The sequence below is a fragment of the Mytilus californianus genome, unplaced genomic scaffold, assembly GCF_021869535.1.
Source record: "Mytilus californianus isolate M0D057914Y unplaced genomic scaffold, xbMytCali1.0.p SCAF_2, whole genome shotgun sequence".
In the NCBI taxonomy this organism is placed as follows: Eukaryota; Metazoa; Mollusca; class Bivalvia; order Mytilida; family Mytilidae; genus Mytilus; species Mytilus californianus.
Window position 1 is genome coordinate 64,478,043 of NW_026262668.1, and position 22,914 is coordinate 64,500,956.

General features: G+C 32.4%; 1 protein-coding gene across 1 annotated transcript in view; it reads left to right on the forward strand.

The window, feature by feature from the left end:
- The first annotated feature begins 12,944 nt into the window (after positions 1-12,944).
- The window catches only part of LOC127730239 (collagen alpha-1(I) chain-like), a 46,061-nt gene continuing 36,091 nt past the window's right edge, over positions 12,945-22,914 (forward strand). Inside the window, exons 1-10 of the mRNA XM_052238535.1 lie at positions 12,945-13,252; positions 18,090-18,224; positions 18,967-18,986; positions 19,283-19,342; positions 20,438-20,491; positions 21,259-21,327; positions 21,547-21,648; positions 22,155-22,199; positions 22,444-22,497; positions 22,731-22,784. Of these exons, the coding sequence (XP_052094495.1) occupies positions 13,174-13,252; positions 18,090-18,224; positions 18,967-18,986; positions 19,283-19,342; positions 20,438-20,491; positions 21,259-21,327; positions 21,547-21,648; positions 22,155-22,199; positions 22,444-22,497; positions 22,731-22,784 (672 nt within the window). The 5' untranslated portion in view covers positions 12,945-13,173. The remainder of the gene's footprint in view (positions 13,253-18,089; positions 18,225-18,966; positions 18,987-19,282; positions 19,343-20,437; positions 20,492-21,258; positions 21,328-21,546; positions 21,649-22,154; positions 22,200-22,443; positions 22,498-22,730; positions 22,785-22,914) is intronic.

Here is a 22,914-nt window from a genome sequence, read left to right on the forward strand (position 1 = left end):
GAACTTTTTTAATTATGTGAATCAGCGGAAAAATATGTAGCATATAAATATAGGATATGCCGAAACACATAATTACCAGCGCCTGGTGATGATTTATAGCCTGACCGGTTTTGGTCCTTTACGGACCTTCTTCAGAGACAGAATGGGGATAAATAGCACTCTATTTATAGATCCGGTATCCGGCGGTTAAGATATATTCTGTATACAGCGGACATCTTTACAGGATCAATTCTCCTTTCAGTGGACTTTTCCTTAGTTAAGATAAATTTATTCATGCAACTGATTTATATGTTACGATAAACCTTTAACCTGATGATATAACCCGAATTTGGGCTTCTACATTGATGTATAGTATGATGGCCGGTTAAGGCCATTTCGCGTTTTCGCGTTTTCGCCCTTTATATTCTATAGGGCAAAAACGCGAAATTGCGAAAACTCGAAATATTTTTTCTTTCCGATTTCGCATTTTCGACTTCGCGTTTTCGACTTCGCGATATCGCGATTTCGCGTTTTCGCCCTATAATAATAATAATAATAATAATAATAATAATATCTTTATTTAGAGAGAGTAACTCATTTGGATTACACCAATTTTCAATAAGGCTCTCTTAATACAATAATAATTACATTAAAAATAAACAATACATATTCAATAATAATGATGAATATAGATGTAGTACAATTTAAATACAATAAACAAATATTACATATGGCATTACAGTACAAATATCATGGTAATGTTAAAAGTACATAGATTTGTAGTTGTGTTTAAATTCTAATACTGTGTTTGATTTTTTAATTGAATTAGGAAGAGCATTCCATACTTTTGGTCCATTGTACGAGAAACTAGACTTATACAACTCTGTATTTGGTTTTGGAATTATAAAAGTATCTGAGGACGAAAATCTCATATTGTATTTTTGGTTTGCAGAAGCTGATAAAATAAGACTGGACATATATTCTGGAGCTAAGCCATGTTTTGCCTTATACATTAGTAATTATCTATGATAATGTATTCTTTGTGTAATCGGCACAATGTTACATTCGTGAAATAATTCGCTTGAAGGTTTGGTGTAATCATGTTCGTCTAAAATTATTCTTGCTGCTCTCTTTTGCAGTTTTAGTAAACTATCTAATAGAAAGTTATTACAGTTTCCCCATATTGAACAACAATAATCTAAGTGAGGTAAAACGTAAGCGTTATAGAACATTTGTCTAGCTTTGTGATTTAAATATTTCTTTATCCTTTTTAGTAAAGCTAAAGAAGAGTTAACCCTTTTTATGATATAATCAATATGAGAAGACCAGGATATAGATGCATCAACAAAAATACCTAGAACCTTTTCACATGTACTTTCTTTAATTTGTTGTCCATTCATAGCAATATTAATGTTTTCATTTGATGTAACTGAAAGCTTCTGTTTAGAGCCAATACATATAGCCTTCGTTTTAGATACATTTACAGCCATTTTATTGTCATCACACCAGCGAAAAATATCTTGTAAAACCGTATTAAGTTTATGACTGATACAACTTTTGTTTTGTCCAATGACTGATATGTATATATATATCTTGGAAAACCGTATTAAGTTTATGACTGATACAACTTTTGTTTTGTCCATTGACTGATATGGTGCTATCATCAGCAAATAAATCGGTGTTATGATTAGGATTAGACAAAGGAAGATCATTTATAAAAAATAAAAACAACACAGGTCCTAAAACGGATCCTTGAGGTACACCCGTTTTTTGTTTTTGTAAGTCTGAAAATGTATTTGAAATAGATACCATCTGATATCTGTCAGCCAAATATGATGTAAACCATCGTAGCGAAGTATAAGCAAATTTGTGTTTATTTAATTTTTGAATAAGCAGCACATGATTGAGAAGATCAAAGGCTTTTGCTAGATCTAGAAACACTGCCCCAACAAGATCGCCATCATCAATGGCTTTAAGCCATTTATCCAATAAAGCTGTTAACGCAGTTTGACAAGAATGGTTTGCGCGAAAGCCTGACTGCATTCTATACAATCAGTTGTATTTATTAAGATACTTTACTAAGTGTGTTTTCACATGTTTTTCGAGGATTTTAGAAATGAGTGGTAAAATTACAATTGGTCTGTAATTAAAAACATCCTGTTTTGAACCTTTGTTCTTATAAACTGGTATGACTTTTGCAAGTTTAAATGAAGATGGAAATATACATTTTTTAATACTTAAGTTAAAAATATGACAAAGTGGTAGTAAAATAGCATGAGAAGACATCTTTAAAAACTTTGCACTTATGTTATCAAGACCTGTTGCTTTTGATTCCTCTAGTGCTTTTAGTTGTAAACACACAAAATCATTACTCATAAGTGGTATAGAAAAATACACGTTATTTGGTACATGACCCGATATGAAATCATCAAGTTTGTTAAAAGAACTATTGTTGCTGTTTTGATTTATATTAAGATTGTCTGTGATATTTGTGAAATAAGCATTAAATACATCAGCAACGCTTTTCGGTTCTAAAATTTCCTTTTTGTTACAATCACTTCTGATTTAAATACTGGTATGATTGTCGGTTCCGCTGACAGTATGTAGATGCTTCCATAATATACTACTGTTTCCTTTTTTGTGTTCTATGAATTGGTATAATAATTTTGTTTAGAGTTTTCGATGAGATATTTGACTTTGTTTCTCCAGAATCTATAACTATACATATCTTTTTTCTTATGATAAATATCACGTTTTCTCATGCTATCTAGAATTTCATCATTCATCCACTCATTTTGATACAAACGTTTTACTCTCTTTTTAATGAGTGGAGCATGATGATTTAATACTTCAGTAAAAATATTTAAAAATGACGAATGTGAAGGGCGAAAACGCGAAAACGCGAAATGGCCTTAACCGGCCACCATAGTATAGGTTGTCTTTATTGAAATCAAAGTACATGGTAGTCTTGCAGTCTTGATCTTTGGCTTATGATTTGCCGAAATATTAAGTATAATAACAGTGTTACATGGTAGTCATGCAGTCTTAATGTTTTAGCTTGTGATTTGCCAGAATATCAAGTATAAACTATATACCCCCAAACAATAGTTGGGGGGAAAGGGGGAGGGGGGTTGTTATAACTAATGAAGCATTATTCATGCCTTCAATACTTCCTTTTAAGAATTAAGGGTAATAGTATATTAATCATCAGTGTTAAAAATTTCAAACACTTTTGGTTTGAAATGCAGGCATTACATTTACTCATCGAGTTAATTCAGGCTATCGCTAGACTTTTGGTTAGGGTTCTTAGGTCTTTGAATATTGTTTTTATCCGTATAAGTATTGATTTTGTTAACAGTAAATTAAAAACCCAACTAAATGTACATTTATTGTCCAGTTAAATTTTCGATACATATAATTATTTTGTCATTGAACTAGGTCAATCCATTGGATTTTGGATGTGTACTGATTGATATTTTAGTCGTGCATTCAAGGAATAAACCGTTGTAATATATCTATTATTTTGTCCAATACTCTATCTTCTCTCTATAACAGAAGGGTAAATTTTGCTTTTAAAATACCTTTTCTCCAATGCACGTCCATCAAAATAACCATTTCTCTTATTACCCAATTTGACATTCGTTTGGACATTTTAGTTTGATACGTATTTTTTTAATGGCGCATTACATTTGCGCGCATTTGGGGATTACAAAAAATTACGTTCGCGCGCAGCTTTTGATTACATTTGCGCGCATTTATTTTACAGGTAATACAGGGGAAATGGGCGCATTACATTTGCGCGCATTTGGGGATAAGATTGTTTTACGTTTGCGCGCAGCTTTTGATTACCTTTGCGCACATTCATTTTACAGGTAACGCAGGTAAAAATAAAGATAACCCATAATAGATATGACTATAGTTATTATGAATTTTGAAAATATCTGTAAATCTGAATTATATTTTATTCATATTGAATTCTAAAAAAAAAATAAAGTGATTATGAGAAATCCAGTATTAGCTTAAGACATACTTAATTGCGAATATTTCAGAGTAAAAAGTATTCTCTTTCCTAATTTAAATGAATAGTGATCGCTTTAGTAAATAATTTAAGTCAGTTTGTTAAGTTGCGCTGAGACTACTATAACATTTTATGGTAGTCTTAGAGTTGTAAAAGAATGCGCGCAAATGTAATGAGAAGCTGCTCGCAAACGTAATGATTTTTGCGCGCGGATATAATGGTAATGCGCGCAAATGTAATGCACCGGGGAAAATAAAGATAATTCCTATAGTTATTATGAATTTTGAATATACTTATACATTTAGATTATATATTTTTCAGATTGAATTTTAAAAATATATAAAGTGATAATGAGAAATCCCGTAATAGCATAAGACATACATGTAACATTATTGAGAATATTTCAAAGTAAATAGCATTCTGTTTCCTAATTTAACCGAATAATGATCGCTTTAGTATTCTTATATCAGTTTGTAAAGTTGTGCCAAGGAACAAACATGTAGTTTCGTTTGTCAGAAACAAGTCGGAGAAAAAAAATCAGTAGTGCACGATGGATTTACTATCCGTATCGACAGAACACTTAAGTCAGGGGATATTTCATGACGATGCACCGTAAATAATTACAAAGGTATTTCGGCAGATTCCCTATTTCCTCCAAGTCTTTGGGCATCACTACCGTCAGCAGAATCCAGGCATACTAAAAACGGCCCGGAATCATTTCATGCTCACATCCATGTCCTAATAGTATTTTTGTGTTTTGTGTTATCTTTATCAGTGGGCTTCAATTATTCAGAACGTTACGAAAAGTAAAATCAGTACTTTTAATCTTTAGATATGTATATATTTTCAGGACTAAGTGTTTGTGAATAGTAAAACGGACTTATCCTGCTCGAAAATAATAGTTCAATAAATAAATAAGTATAATTTACCTGAGTTTACCTGTAAAAGAATGCGCGCAAATGTAATCAAAAGCTGCGCGCAAACGTAATGATTTTTGCGCTCAAATGTAATGCACCGTTTTTTAAAATTCAATTACACACAACAATTGTTATGTAATCCAAGTTCCTTATAAAAGTAAGCATTGTTCAATCAATGCAAATAATCAAAAAAACTTTTGCACGGATGAGCACATGCGATAAGCTTACACATGTAAAACGGTAATAAGAGAAACGTTCCGATTTTGAAAGATTTCTTTACTAAAGTGAAGAATTGAGTAATTGTATGCATACGACTTCAGAATTTCGATTGACTTTGAATCTAAGTTTAAGGAACACTTAAGTTAAGTTGTTTTATGTATACGAGCCCTGGTATTAAATCCAATCCAATTATTAAAAACAAACCACTGGACGAAAACAAGTAACGATCCATTAAACAAATACATTGCAATAACAGATGCCTGGAGTTCGGCAGACCTTAAAATTAATTTAAGTTATTCCTCTTTGTACTGAAGTATGGCTTCGTCAGTCATTCTCAATCAAAATATGGACGCAAATTATGATGACTGTATATAATGTTAGCGTTTTAATTATTCATTTATAAAATTTACCTAACCGACAAAAAGACCCAATTATAAAACTTTATAATTACTATTTATTTGGATGAAAAATACTACAATCTGAAACCTGCTATTTCACTTCCACTGTTTTACGGAATTATCATTAAATTTTATAAAGCAAATTGACTTTAAATCTACCATTTTCGCTTAATATACTTAATGATATATAGATATGCACCTGTAGTTCAATCATGTGTCTAGTATTTTATGAGCAATTCATATTTTAAGAGCTACTGTGAAACTTCCTACTCTAGGGCGTTGTGAACCAGATGTTAACAAAGATTTTCTTTTGTACATACAATGAACTATGGACAAGTCCCTCTCCTCGTGCAATATTATAAAAAATGAAAAGAAGCTGGCATTATCCTTAAACTTCCCATTACGCTATATAAAGATGGTATCCTCTCACGAATTAATACAATTGATGTCCTTTCACTGATTAATATAATTGATTTCCTCTCGCTTATTATTTCAAAGTGACTTTGTTGATCGTATCTATCCCGTTGAACTTGAAGTAAACAATACCAAAACAGTCAAGTCTGTTTCATATATAGAACTTGACAATAAGTGTTGGTTGAGAACATTTTTTTTTTAACAAAAGAGAAGACTTCAATTTTTCTATTATGAACTTTCCATGTGTCTGAAACTACATTCTAGCAGGGCCTGCATATGGAGTAGTGGTCTGTTGCAACGCAAAATTTCTGTCCATATCCAATACAACCCCATTTTCTAGTGGCAGTCCAAAGCAAAATGACAAAAATACCGAACTCCAAGGAAAATACAAGACGGAAAGTCCCTTATCAAATGGCAAAATCAAAAGCTCAAACACATCAAACGACTGGAAAACAACTGTTATACTCCTGACTTGGTATAGGCATTTCCTTATGTAGGAAATGGTGGATTAAACCTGGTTTTATTGCTAACTAAACCTCTCACTTGTATGACAGTCGCATAAAATTCCATTGTATTGACAACAATGTGTGAACAAAACATACAGACATGATAGGTAAAAATGTCAAAAATTGGGGTACAGCAGTCAACATTGTGTTATAGTCTTAATCACTATAAAAACAAACAACTATGTCAACAAAGAAAAACAAAATAGCATATAGACACTCTATAGACAACAGTGGCGGATCCAGAAATTTTCATAAGGGGGGCCCACTGACTGCCATAAGAGGGGGCCCGCCCAGTCATGCTCTAGTGATTCCCGAAATAATCAAATTTTTCCCACAAAAAGGGGGGCCCGGGCACCCTGCCCCCTCCCCCCAAATCCGCCTCAGGACAAAGCATATACGCAAAAAATGAAAGACAAGAATACTAAAAATGACCATAGCGCAATAACACAATGGCGGGATGTATAAATACCGAGCCACGCCAAAACAATATTACCAAAAATGGATCATACAGTCAAGGTTAACAATATACAAAGACAAATAAAAAGAACACTATAACACGTATTTAAGATGTCAAACAACGTCAGTGCCTAGAATCTATACTTCAAGGACCATCAAGTATTAATTGTGAAGTTGATACGGAATATTTATCAACAAGCTTAGGTCTTGGTAAACGTTCTTTGACATAACCCTGGTTCATCAACTTTCTGCTCAACATTGGTGAAGTTTTATAAAGTCAGAGTAGCAGCTGCAAGCTCTTGAATACTGAATGAGTTGGGAAATGTATATCCTATATGCAGGTGAAGTAGGTATATTACTGCTAAGGTGGGGGAAATTGATAATTTCAAAATTAAAATCGTCTCGTTTGTCATAGATTCTAGTACTGAGATGACCGATTATGTCAAATTCGAGGTATAAGTCTAAATACGAGCCAGGGGTAGCCATGTCTATTGTTTCTTTAATTTCTAGTTCCGGAGGATATAGAAATGGAACCCAATCAGAAAATTTTGGATTGTTAATGGAAAGAACATCATCAATATATCTGAATGTGAAATTGAATAACCTGGCTTCTCTGGTCTTCTTTTTTTAGACAAGTATCTGAAGGAACTCCAACTCATAGGAAAATAAGAAGAGGCGCAAAGATCATTCCCATAGGAATGCCGATAATTTGTTGGAAAAGTCTACCTTTAAATTCAATAAATATGTTGTCAATAAGAAACTCCAGCATACTGATTCTTGATGTAGCATATTTTACCTTTTTGTTCGCTATTAACAAAATATGCCGTATGGTATCCCAAAGCAATACATCTATAGCGTATGCTACCATTTTTATATTGAAAAGTTACATTTCCCGGACCTTCATCCTCGACGGTCTCTATTACAGGACCTACATTTACCTATTGTATTTATTGTTAATTTGTTCTCGTCCTGAACACACATGAATGAAATATTTGCTACTGGAGTTAAGCAACCAACTATCAATCAATCAATGTATATGGATAAAATTGAGAATGGAAATGGGGAATGTGTCAAAGAGACAACAACCCGACCATAGAACAGACAACAGCAGAAGGTCACCAACAGGTCTTCAATGCAGCGAGAAATTCCCGCACCCGGAGGCGTCCTTCAGCTGGCCCCTAAACAAATATATATACTAGTTCAGTGATAATGAACGGAGTATACATATGTCAGTTGATACGATATACCAGAGCTTGTGTTTCCTACCATGTTTCCCTTGATAGAGATTTCCTGCTTGCAAAGAAGCTAAACCAAGGGTCTCAAATGGTGAAGTTGAGGTCATCCCTTTGAAAGTATCATGACGTATCTGGATTCTTATTTGTTTGTTAGTTTTCGTTTTTGGTTCAATTTTCTTGTGATGTTTGCTTGCTCCTACGTAATTTCTCCCCTTTTGCGGAAGCAGGTCTAGTAACCGTTCGACTCCGTCCGTCCGTCTGAAAGAACTCTTTCGTCAAAGTTTTCGTTGCTTCAATGAAAGGGAATGGTTTAATATTTGGTCTGCAGATTTAAAATGTTGAGTTGTAGCGAGTAAGCAATTTTTACATCTGCCGTGTAGCCACTTCCTGTTTGCCGATAGTTTGAAATTCTACAACTCTCATTATACAAGGACAATGTTCGTCAAACTTTTCTTGGCTCCTATTGAAGTGAATGATTTTTATATTTGGTCGGGGAGTGATAATTTTTTCTCTAGTTTGGTCAGAAAATCTATTATGGTTTCTGAGTTCAGCGGCGGATTTTCACGTGAATAAAATATATCCGATGCAAATTTTATAAAGCATTCCTATTACAACACTTAATTTTGAAATTGTCTTATGTAAAACCATTCAGTTTTGCATTTTATTTGATCATAATTATTTTAAAAGTGTTCTGTTGTTTTGTTGAAAGGAGGAAACAGCAGATTTGGTATTTGACAGACTTTGATGACCACATCATCAGCCAGTAGCGGATCCAGGGAGGCGTACAGGGCGTACGCTCCCAAAAACTCGTCTGCTAACTGGAAAAAATCTTCTTGGCGACAACAGTCAATGTGAATTTGAAATCAGTCTCGTGTGCATTTTCTAGATAATTAACATTTTCTGTCTTTATCTTGACTACTTTTTCGCCCTTTTTAATTAAGTGTTACTTATTTAAGCACTTAACCCTAAATTTTGTTTCAGACATAACATGTAAAGTTTGGAAGGTAGGAAGAGAAATTCACCCTTTTTCGACATTTTTTTTTAACATACTGGTACATGTAGTTCGCCTCTCTTTAAGTACGACCAACTATGAGTGTTTTTACACCACAACGTTCTACAACTCTACTCCTGACCAATACTCCTCCAAGCCTACACAACATATAGTGATATCTAAGGAACTATTGTCAATATAGATTTGTATGTTCATGTTTTTGTTAAAGTTTAACATGGGATAAGCTTGTGGTATATTAAAGTACTTAATTAGTGTAGGTGTCTGGAGTGGGAGAGACCTGTGTGAAATGCTTTACATAATACATAGACCCAAGGTTACCTACATTTCTTTAGCATGTTCAGATTGTTTATGTCTGAGACGTCAAACAAATTTGATTCTTATATCATCTAGAACATATAATATAAAATGCAGTTTTGCAAAATATAAAATAAAATAAAACGTGAGTCGTCTAGACAAAGACGCGTGTGTGGAATTTTTGTCAGCTGTTGCAACTTGAAACTGCTGAATCAGCATATCTAACCGATAACATGTCATATGAGAAAGAGACGTACAATATCAAAATAATGAAAAGAATTTTATAATAGAATTGTTATTACAAGAGCAAATATATTTTATATTTCACGTGTATACTGAAAAGTCGAAAAAATAGCCAATTTCTAAAGAGATGTTTTAATGCAATAGTTTTGAAAAGAACAAGTTCTAATATTAAAGTTTAGTTATCATCTGAAAGGTGAAAAAGCTTTTGCAAAGTCAATTATGAATAAGTTTGTTGTATTCATTGGTCTACCTTTTCCTTGTTGCTTTAATTATAGATGAACACTTCTTACGCTCAGATGACAACAAACCCTACGTTACAACAGGTGCATAGTTTTTGGGGTCTATTTAAATCAGTACTTAAATAACTATATCTATATCAAAGCTCTGCTAAAAAGGTTGGAAAGGGATACCTTGATATAAAACAGTAAACCCAGAGTGATTGCATAAGTTTCTTAAAAAATACTTTAGCATTACGAAAACGAATCTTTCACAAGATAAATTTTGCAGTATCTCAAATTTAAGGTACACTGTTGAGGATGTAGGGGACGCATTATGGTACCCGATATTCCAAAGGTGCACTTTTGTAAACAAATATATACATAGGATACAGAGTTGTAGTACCATATACGACAACGACCAATTCAGCGAATGTAGGGTTAACAGTTCCGTATGCGCAATACAAAAATATATGCTTATAAGGAGAGATGTATATATATTTTCTTTTTTGGAATTCAAATGCCTCTGATTAGGTTGTGTAAAACTTGTAACTTTATTTTCTCAGCATAAATCGTTATGGTATGGCTCTCTCCAACAAATTTTAAAAACTCTTCCCCTGGGTTTGCAAACCTAAATGATGGGAAAAATATTTCAAAAAATACCATCAGGAAAATATTGAAAGAGACATGCATAAAAATTTGGAAGGATCAACTGACCCAGAATTCAGAAGGGAAGCTCCGCACTTATGTAAAATTTAAGAATAATTATGGTTTCGAGAAATATCTAAATATCATGTCCAATTTTGAACTTAGGAGATCATTAACAAAATCTAGGGTGTCATCTCACCATTTGCAGATTGAAATAGGACGATACCAGGGTACTCCTCCACACCTTAGACTATGTCAGCAGTGTAACTCTGGTAATATTGAAGATGAAGTTCATGTTCTCTTTTATTGCACAAAATATAACGAAGACAGACACCATTTATATCACATTATTTCGGAATCATGTCACAATTTCAATAACTTAAATTCCCAAGAGAAATTGCTATGGCTGTTGTCTTGTGAGAACTTAACTGTATTAAAAGAGTTGTGTATATTCCTGGTTAAACACTGCAAATAGCAGATTTATATGACATGTTTCGCATAAATAGCAATTGTTGTTATTTAGAAAAAAAAAATTATTTGTTAATTGACCGGATTCAATTTCTCTATTTATTTTGTTCATCTGCTTCTGACACGGGGAGGATTGCTACTAGAGCACCGTCCCTTTGTGTCTCCTGCAGATGAACAAATTTCCATCTTTATAGATAATAATTTAAGTTTGTTCAAACTTTATTATTAATATTTTTTTTAATTTTTACACTGCTGGACATAAGGAAGGAAGGAAAAAAAATACAAGAGTACTTTTAATGTATTTTTGTTATTAGTGCTATTTTCATTGTCTATTATAATATCTGTCACGTGTGATATACTGTACAATGTCTCATGTTTGTTGCTTATACTATCATAATTGTTAATTGTAAATGCCCCCTGTGGGACCATGATTGGAATAATAAAATATTTGATTTGATTTGTAATTACGCAACTTATAAGTGTGGTACAACCTTGATTATATGGAGGTAATGCAACAATACATATCAGGTGCGAATCCAAGATATTTAAAAAAAAAGGGGGGGGCCCCCTTGTTAGCCAAAGTTTAGACTGGTGCTTGTAAAAAGTATATGTAGCTCCATAAGGGGGACCGGCCCCCTGCCCCCCTTAAATCCGCCTCTGCATTTAACAGTTCGGGCATAACAGTACCTGAAACGTGAAACCAGAATACAGTAACCAATAAAGTAAGATAAGGTTTTAATATAGGATATGCATATAAAGACATAATATTAAACCTATTCATATTAGAATAGTTTCAAACGTTCAAAGTCGCGGTCAAGAAAATCATAATCGTTGTTGTCTCGAAACACACATCAACTTGCTTGGCCTAATTGTATTTTCTCACAGACAAAAGGCGGTATACATGTGGGAGTAATCATTCAAAAAACCTACACGATACCAGCTTCACAAAGAGACATAAATTAATTTCTTACTATTTTTTAAGTGGCAATCTCTACATTTTATGTACAAACACTCTGCTCGTAAAATAGTGCTGTGTATAGTCTAAATTTAACAAAGGGGTTCAATGCAGGTATAATTGCACGTTACGCACGCGAGGAGAGAAAAGTAAATGATAACACTCATATTTAAATAAACGCTCTCCTTTTATTTGAATGTAAATCAAGTTTAATTGTGTAGATTTTTAAAAGACATGAAACTAATTGTTGTGCAGTTTCATTGAATTTTTCTTTATATGTAGTTGAGGTTTTTTTTCATGTTTTTTTCTCTTGATATTGATATAAACAGGGCTACTATTGTATTTTCAATATGACATATTTTATGTAAAAGATTCTGATGCAGTAAATCGCAGAAGGACTCGGGGGTAGCTTTGTTTAGTTTGTCATAAAGAACTTTTTAAAATCAAATAGCAGATTCTAAATCTTAGTGTAAATACTTTTTATTTTTGTTTTGCTAAGAGCGTTGGAAATTTAAGTTGTAAAGCAATAAGTCTTTGGAAGATTAAAATATAAGTTCTTTTTGTTTGTTGCGTTGGGTTACTGTCATGTCGACGTGTATCCTGCGTCATTTTTATTCATGTTCTTAAATTTGCGCCAAAATGCCGGAAAATGTGTTTTATTCATTAAGTACTAGTGATCAATTAACTTTATGATAAATCATTGTGTTTTACAGCATTCTTCTTTTCCTATGTAGTAGCAAGTTTACTTTCACACACGTCTTCAAAATTCACCGACCCTTGTATGTATGGGTCAATAAGCAGGCATTAAAGTTGCAAGAGTATGTCTGATAAATTTGTATATCAAATTACGCCTTTACGTTTTTTCGTGCAAGAATAAATCGTCTGCTTCTATGAAAAATTCAACATCTGAGGTCAGCAACTTCACTGCCAACAACCTCAACGATTGGTTGTTTCTGGAGCAGTGTAGCATAATTAAAGTTTAGTATGATACCACAGTAGTCAACGCGGCAAAGAGGCTGCTCAACTCGGCTACCATTTTACAACGGCCTAGGAATCCTGTGTTCCAATATCTCTTATTGGAGCACGGCTCTTCCTAGTTACTTTGGAGCCGGGGTTCCTGGCTCAAACATTCCTATAGATCTCAATTTTTCCTATTCCAACCTGAATGAGGTAGAATAGAGGCTATAGACGTTAAAATGAAGTTTGGATCAGTTCGGTGGAAGAACTGTCTAGCACCGTTATTGTTGTTTATTGTGCTAGTTCAATCTCAGGAAGGTACAGTGCATTTTTATACTTAATATACTTTGCATGTATTGTATTGAATTCAATCATTTTATTTTTCGTGCATGACAGAAACCTGTTTTCGATTGAAGATTGTATACCTTTACTTTAGCCCATGGTTTGATCACATAAGTTTTGCTATTTCAAAAGTGTTCATGTATACTTTCAAGTAATGCATACCTAATTATCAAAAGTGCATCAATGGGCTTGTGTTCCCTTCCGGTTAAAATCGTCCGAGAAACGCCCGAAGACTCAATACTGTTTTCTAGATTTTTTATGGATCAGCCACTGTTTTCTCTATCCCGATTACTATCATCCCTAAAAATGTTTGCTCTTCAATACATAATAATTTATTGAAAAATTACATAAACAAAAATAGAATGATTGAAAAATTTCCATTATTAAAACGCCATGCATTTCGCATCCCAGATTTGCAGGACACAAAAGGGAAAGTATAGAAATGTCAACGCCCTTTGATCCGTGCATTTCACATCATATGTTCAAATGCATCTACAGTAATGTTTAGTGCGCTTGACTTAAAAAAAAATATCGATCCTCTTTCCAAAGTTTTTAGTATGCGAGAGATGCCACGTAAACATGTCTGTGTTGTAGCCTACGAGAATTTTTGCTGCAAGAATCAACACACGCCGTTACCGCGGTAATCGGTACGGCAGATACATTGGGATATCTGTGTTCCCGATTGCCATCGAAGAAGTCGATTTTGCTGCGGTACGGCAGAAATGGGATCTGTGTTCTCGATTGCTATGAAAACAATTGATTTTGCTATCGATAAGATAGATATAAAAGGGTCTGTGTTCGCTATTAAAACAATCGATTTTGCTATCGGCACGGTAGATACAATAGGGTTTGTGTTCCCGATTGATATTAAAACAATTGTTTTGGCTATCGTGTTCAGCATATTTTTGTCTGTGTTTCTGATTGCCATTGCATTAGATTTTCCAATCGTGTACAACAGGTTTTTTATCTGTGCTATCTATTGCATCTGTCGTACCAATAGCCGGATATATGGTGTTATCACATTTTAAGATATATGTTTGTATGTCCAAACTGATGGTCACATACTAAACCGAAGAATTTAAATAAAAACGACAAACTTGAGAGTTCATTTTGGTTAACAAAGTAACAACGCATATACATGTAACATGTTTTTTTTAACTTCTATAAAACCGTTTCCGTTACATGAGTTGTTAAAACACATTCCGTGTTTGGTATCTTCAACTTATGCCAACATTTTGATAAATATATCTTCTAACACAAAACTGAAATTTATAATGTAAAGAATACAAACCATTTTAACATCTCAGTACTTTAAGCTGAGATTCGGATTTACAAAGCATTAGAATTGCAAATTCACACTGTCGATTTGTTCTTTTTGAAATCTATATGTTAATGCACAGAGCAGTTTCGAATTTGACCCCGATACAGAAAATGAAACCAACGAGTTAAGGCCAATTTTGATTTGGCCGTAGTTATTTTTAAAATATTGACTTATTTTCTATAACCTAATTCTGGTAATATTTCCGAACATGTGTCTAAATTATAATGCTTGAATAATATGGCTAAAACTATAATTTTGAAAAAATTTCAACAAATTTTGACGTGAATAAGGACATTCAAAATCATGAATAATTTTCAGTGTCGTTGTGTATACAAATCATTCAATTTTAGCTCGAGAATTTTAGCAACAATGCAAAATTTTACGTCATTGTTCTGGAAATTAGATAAATATAGAATAAAAACATTTTTTTTTTGCCGGGGTCGTTTAGACACAGTTATCTTATGTAAATCGTCAGATTTTTAAGGTTCATCAAAATGAATTCATAAATGATCATAAATATGTCCGTTTTTATCACTCAAAAAACAATACAGAGTCCAAATGACTATCATCGGAGGGTCTGAATGAGGTTTACAGAACAGAGAATAATGCACAAATAATAAAATGAATAGAGAAAAATGACAAAAAAAAAAAGAATAGAGAATAATGGGTTGCAAAAGTTTAAAGAACAACTGTGGTAAATAAATGAATTATGTAATACGCGTGCAATACTGATTACAGTAATGAACTATATACAGAAAAAAAAGAAATCATATAATTGCATAAAAAATTTATTGCAAAATCAATTTCATGAGAATTTTACAGAATAAGAATATTTTTTTAAGGAAAAAATAAAAATGCCCCAAAACTTCAAAGAAAACAGAAATTAAGAACCCCCAATCCAGACCCGGCAATTGTATGGCTATTATTATGTTTTGCTGTGACAAGAAAAAAAAACAAAAATAGCCTTTACAAGACGTCGTAATTATTTGGACTAGACGGCAGGAACTTGATAAATAAACTGAGGAATTTTGCCCGTTTTAAAAACACGGCAATATTTGTCAATTCTATCTGATTTGGAAATGTGTGCTTTCAAAATAAATATAAAAAATTTATTATTTGGTTCAAAATATTTGATCAATACTGTACCGTATAGTGAGCTACAAAGATATTTCAATAGTATCTGATCTACAAATATATTTTATAGTGAGCTACAAAAATATTTTATTGGTGAGCTACAAAGATATTTTATTTTGAAAGGGAGCTACAAAAATATTTCAATAGTGAGCTACAAAGATATTTTATTTTAATAAAGTACATGGAGGAAGATTCACATAGGGCGTAATATGCACCAATGGGAACAGTTGTGCCATAAGGCCATAAGATTGAGGATTGAGGATTAATAGGGAGCTACAAAAATATTTGAGTAGTGAGCTACACAGATATTTTATTTTGATAGGGAGGTACAAAAATATTTAAATAGGGAACTACAAAAATATTTTAATAATAAGCTACTAATTATTTTAAACATTCGATGTTGAGGTTGCATGTTTCTCCACGCTGTCTTGAAGGGTTTGAAAATTTTACTATGATTTCTAAAATTGTATGACTGTAATAAATATCTGGTGAACATAACACATGGCACCCTGCCATCCTAAATGAACACAGTAGGCAGCTGATGACAGATTACATTTTATTCCGTCGGGTGCCATGGGAGCTCTTTCCCTTAACTGGTCCGCCGTTCCATCTATAGCTTCGCACCGTGTAGCGATAAGTGAACACAACAGGGGTCCAGTTTACTCTTTCCCGAACAGTGACAGAAGAGCTGTAAGGGGTTAGGATGGGGTTTAGTGAATAGAGAATAATGTCTCGAATAAATAATGAAAAGAGCAAAATGTACAAAATAAGAATAGAGAATAATCTATATTTACTATTTACTAGCAATTCATAGTTTATTATCCACAGTGGTCACTAATAAAATATATAGCTATCTACAATGTATGTAAATATTATCAGTCAGTGTGTGCTGTACCTTAATGTGTTATACTAAGGTACATGTATATATAGGTAAAAAGATGCACATGTGCCTGTGGTGCAAAAAAAAATTAAGAAAATTGTGGAAAATAAAAGAATTAGGTAATATAATATTGATTACAGAAATGAACAATGTAAAGAATAAAGAAATCATCTCATTACAGAAAAAATATAATAGTAGAATAATTTTCATGACAATTTTACAGAATATGGGTTATTCTTAAAGATAAAAAAATGCCCAAAAATTTTAAAGAATACAGAAATTATAGAATTTATTTTGTTGATCAGCATATTGAAAAAAAAATCAAACTAAGCTCTGACAGAGACATATAATAGAGTCTCTGGCTCTGATGAGCTTTTCACCTAATATAAAAATAGCCAAGAAATACATAAAACTAGCATGAGCATTAAGAAACATTTTATTACGAAATCCTACATCAAAGCATTATATGAAGATGATATCCTTGTGAAACTGTGGCAGAACAAATGGGAAATAAATGTGCATGGTAGACAATTACGGTATGATAAAAGTTTAAAAAGTGAAATTGTTTAAACAGCTGCCATATATGAATAGCGAAACATAATGGTAGAAGTTTAAAAGTAAAAGTATGACTTGTCTGTGGACTTTCAAAATAATTAGCTTCTGATGGCCCTAAATGGAGTACCCTCATAGTAAAATATCTGAGTTAAACATAGTTCAAAATTATAATTACCTTATATTTCTACTTCTACTGTATAGTGACCGCTTTCAACAAATTGAAGTTTATGTCACAGGAGGCTAACTTACAACAAGACATAGATTAATTTTATACAAATTTAGAATAGAGGAAAAATGAAAATTACAAATGTGCTGTAGTTTAATGTGAATAGCTGAGTTTAATACTGATATTTTGAGATTGAAGATTTGAAAGAATCTACTGATGTTGGATACTGTTTGCCCAAATTTACAGAAGCGAACCAAAGTCCTGATTTTATTGCTGAATGGAAACCCTGGCTTTCTTGAACAATCGTGATCAACTCACAGTGTTATATTTACACCTATGCGTAGGAACTATTTTGTTTTAAATCTGTACTTACTTTCTAGTATGTTCTTTTTTGACCAGGCCAGATTTGGTGGTGTTACATCTGACAAAGTCCATCCAAATTATTTTTGCAAAGAAGTCTGCTTGAGCCTGTGATGGGGACCGTCTTAAACTTGCAGTGAGATGAGAGCATTTTTGCTCCCTGTTGAAGGCCTCAATGTGGCTTTGAGATGAAGAACAGCAATAAAAGTGCTGTTCCTTTGTTTTTTTTTTTTTTTTTTTTTTCTGTGTATGTATTGATTTTGTGTCATGAATGAATACCCCATATCCTTTGTTTTTCTATTCAATTATCTTACATAATCTTTTACCATACAATATGTTAACACAAACAACCATACATTTGATTTCAATCCACTTATGTCATTTCTTTTTTCCAAAGAAAAACCATGTATATCAAAAGATGGACAGACCTATCAGTCCGGAGATGAATGGATACAGATACCATGCAAATGGTGTTCGTGTAAGGATGGCAAAATTGATTGTTCTGAATTAATTGATTGTGATCAATATGAAGGTAAGAATTTCATAATTTAATGATTGTAATGTTGGTTGTTTTTGGTCCAATGTATGCTGTGTAAAATACATATATATAAAAGGGTATAAATTTGTGTGTGAATTCAGTCGATTATGCTAAAAACTGGTACATATTTTTCTTACTTTTTATATGAAATAGAGAAATAATTCAAAGATTTCTAGAAATGACCAAATTACTTAAAATGCATAATTTAGTTAATTTTGAATGAGTGTATAATTAGAAATAGTTCAATTGTTTGAATTATGTCAAGTTTCAAATATACATGTATATGTTGACAATCACAGCTGGTGAATGTCTGTATTTATTTATACTTTTATTCTTAGATAATACACATAGGAAGGTATATTATTTTTGCAGAGGATTTGTCATAATTCAAATGTTCAATCTGTACATTACATGTATATAAGTCCCGTATTTGTAATTGTAATTATTAACCTATTTTTACAAAGCATAGTACTGAGAATTCGTTATTATTCAATACCAAATTTCTTAGATTTCATTGTTAAAGCAGTACCACAATTTAAAGGTTCAACTAAGTACACATTTTCTTTACGCTTCTATGGAGATTTTGGTAAAACCACTATTAAAATCAAATCACCACAGAAGTACAATTTTTCTTCAATCCACGAAAATTTGTACCCACGAAAATAAATGAAACCATAGTAAGTCAAGAATTTATTAAGATTGTATAAGTAAATCTGTATTAATGATTTTTTTGCAGGATTAACAAATGCTGGCGTTGTAAGTATTGTATTATTTGTAAATTATCATTTGCGAATTTGATGTTATTTGTGAGATTGTACTAAACAACCTTATTGTTTATAGATAATGTTCTTGAGATTTGGTTCAATGGGGAATATGATTCTATTTTGTATCATTCAGGCTTATAAATGACTATAAATTTGCAATTATTTTGGTTAATCATGATCAATCATGATTGTGTAAGGTGAACAAATATAACTAACATTTCAATTTAAAAAAAAATGTTTCCTTGTGCTAAACATCAGTAATAATTCACCGAATGTTTTACTTTATAGCTTGTAGAGAAAGAAGTGAAACCAATTCAATCCCATGAAGCAATTGAACGCGAAGCAGAGGTTAGTATATGTAAACTCAATATTTAAAAAATAAGAGATCTAATGTTTATTATGATACAATTAGATATAAATATTCTTGACTATTATTTAGTTAGAATGGCTACTACATTAATTCATACTCTCATTTTCAAAAACAAATAATAGAAAAAAGTATTAGTATAATGCTGCTTATGAAACTGTGAATCATGTAGAACACTTTTAAAATCATGAAAGTGTAAAATGTTTTGCAAATGACAGTTATTATGTCAACATATGTGTCAGAGTTAATGTGCACTACCCTGTCTTGAATGGAGAGCCAAAACTTTAGGGAGTGTATATCCCCCTTATACTTTTAAAAGAGTGAAGGTTTCATAATTTCCAAATATTTCCAATTCGACATGTACATAAAAATAAACACAGAGAATTTCGTCTGGCTTTGGATAGGCACTTAAACATGAAAATTAGCTCATTAAAAGGACTTATAAGTCTTCTGATATATTCTATTGGATTGGAGCAGACAAAAAAAACATGAACACATGTAACATACCTGACTTATTTTGGGGGATCAAAGTAAGATATAAAAGAAATCAAAAACACGGAGCTGTAAATTATTACATCCTTTACTATTGATTGCATTACAAAAAGAGGTTGATACAATTAACAAGCATAGCAATAGATACATCACTAGCCTGTTAGTTTGAATCCTGCACATGGCAGGTGCATTCACTCCAATCTTAATTGACTAGGATTGTCAGTTTTTCTTCTGATGATCGGTGGTTCTCTCCCCTGCACTCAGGCTCCCCCACCCCATCAATAAAAGCTGATCGCCACACAGGATTGTCAGTTTTCCTTCTGAAGATTGGCAGTTCTCTCCCCTGCACTCAGGCTCCCCCAATCAATAAAAGCTGATCGCCACAAAAATAGCCAGTAGTGTTGAAAGTGGCATTAAAATCAATCATAAAATCAATGAATTTCCACTTATTGTGATTGACTGTATAATAACATTTTTTTGCAAAGCTATAATCTTCCTTTTACCTTCATTTTGTATCAAAGACAGCTTTCTTTTTAGTTCCATGAAAGAAGTTGGTGTAGATAAATATAATTTATTGATTTCAGGGATCCTCTGGTATGCCTGGACGTACTGGAATTATGGGACAAGCGGGACCGATTGTAAGTAGAAAAAGTATTTTTTTAAAGACGTGTTAGAATTTATTGACAAACATTTAGAGTCAGGAATTGGGCAGATTTACATTCTTACGAGAAAAAACACTTGTAAGTCATGAACATTTCAGTATAACTTACTACCAATTTTAGTCATTTAATTTTTTGTGAAAAGGAATACTGGACCTTAACACAAAACTTAAACAATACCATTTAGGGTCAAGGCCAACCAATTATAGTGTGATCCTTAAATAGCACTAAGCCTGTGGCTTAGAAACAAGTAGACTGTATAAAGCTAAGGCTTATATGTACACCTTTATCTGTGCAGAGTTAAACAGTGAGTGAGTGAAGTAGTGTCAATGCTATTTTATATGCTGTATGAAGCACTGATGTATTGGTAGCTTCTGAATTACGTCCCTTTATAACATTTTTAAAGCCCAATCAATACAATTTATATATTCTCTGCATGAATACAATTTCAAGTTCGGTCAAAAATAGATGTAAATACACTTTTGCATTTATAATAAAATAATGTAGGTTTTATACGGTTACTATATCTTTTCTTGTTTTGTATTATGGTATGGATTGTTTTATTCCACTGCTTAGATTTTGTACAAATCCACAATACAAATTACGTCTGATGTAAAAATGATGTGTTCTGTATAAAAAAAAAGACACCATGGGGAGAAAAATTAGTCTTTTTTGGAGGAAAAATTGATGGTTCTATGTACACCCATATTATTATTACATATACATTAATGTTTTTGATTATCTAGGGAGACCCTGGACCAGATGGTAACCATGGTATTCCCGGACCACCAGGTCCTCCAGGAATCCCTCCAATGGTAAGTATATTCTGTCAAATACATTTTAGTATGATTAACAAAAAATAAAAAATGAAAAACATCTAGGATATATTGATTTTGAAACTTAAAATTTAAATCTTTTCACCGGTATTACAGTCATGTTATATTTTCAGTAAGTTTGTGCTTCCAAAATGATAAATAGAATTTAGTACATAGCAAAAAATATTGTCTTAATAAAATAAATATTTGACATTGTAGTCAGCAGACCAGGCCTATGCTCGATATTTCCAACAGACTTATAATCAGGCTTTTAAGGCAGGAGGAAGAGCTCAAAATGTACCATATCTGCAGGCACATGTTGTGAGTATTGATAAGTTCAATTGAAATATTTTTCCTTAAACTGTTAGTTTATAACCTGAAAGTAAACCAGAGAAAATTTGCTATAGCTCTGTTACCCTGTTTCTGTGCTGACCTTAATAAAAAAAAAAAAAAAATTTAAATCTTAGTTGCCCTTTATTTATAAAAGTTACAGAATTTATTAAACTTATATACTAAAGAAAAAGATTGAAAGGAAGGTAATAGCCTTTCAATTTGACAATAGATAAAACTCTTAAAATGGATTGTGATTTTACGTTGGACAGATTGAATTTATTGATTTGGTTTATTTTTAGTTCTCATATTGAAAACTTGTTCCTCATCAACTAAATTAGTGAGTCATGACTCTTTTAAAATGAAATTTACATTATTTTGATCTACATCATAAGAGTTTAACTATTTTATTCATAGGCATTTAATTATTTGAAGGTTAAGTTTAAATTTTGCTATGTTTTGCAGGACTTGTAGTGCTTGTTTTTGTTTAATTTCAGGGACCAAGTGGCCCTAGAGGATCACCAGGACCCCCTGGATCACCAGTAAGTAAAAATGATTTTTAAGTTTGAAATGAATTTAAAGATATGCAATTACAATTATTTGAAAAAAGGATTATAAACATTTTCATTTTATTTGCATTCATTTTTTAATGTGAGAATGAATTTTGTAATCTGTAATAGCAACCCATAGGGGCAAATATTTAACCAGTTGAAAAAAAAATGAATTGTGAAATTATTTTCCTTTTCCATGTAAGGGGAATTAATTCTCGTATTTTTTTTCAAATAGGGACCTCAGGGCATGCAGGGTATGAGAGGAGAACCTGGAGACTCTGGACCACCTGTAAGTACATTAAAGAACAAAGTGTCTTCATAAATATAATTTTTTTCAAACTTTTTGTCTGATAAAAAGATAGGAAATGACAACTTTTCCAAAACTTTCTTTAGCATTATACTTTGATATGGGAAAAAAATCAGCTAAATGAACATGGAAGAGAATCATTCATTGTAAAGTTTTACATCAGAACAATGGTATTCATGACATTTTACATATAAAATGGTCTTTTCTTTGCTCAGGGATCACCAGGACAACGTGGAGCCCCAGGCCCAAATGGAATTTCAGGCATAGAGGTATGTACACTATATAAGAATACTGTAAATTTCAGAAATTGTTGCGTTCATTTATTATTGCAATTTTTGAAGAATGAACAAAAATGCGAGTTTAATTATTGCAATTTTAGGAAAAGCTGCACACAGATAT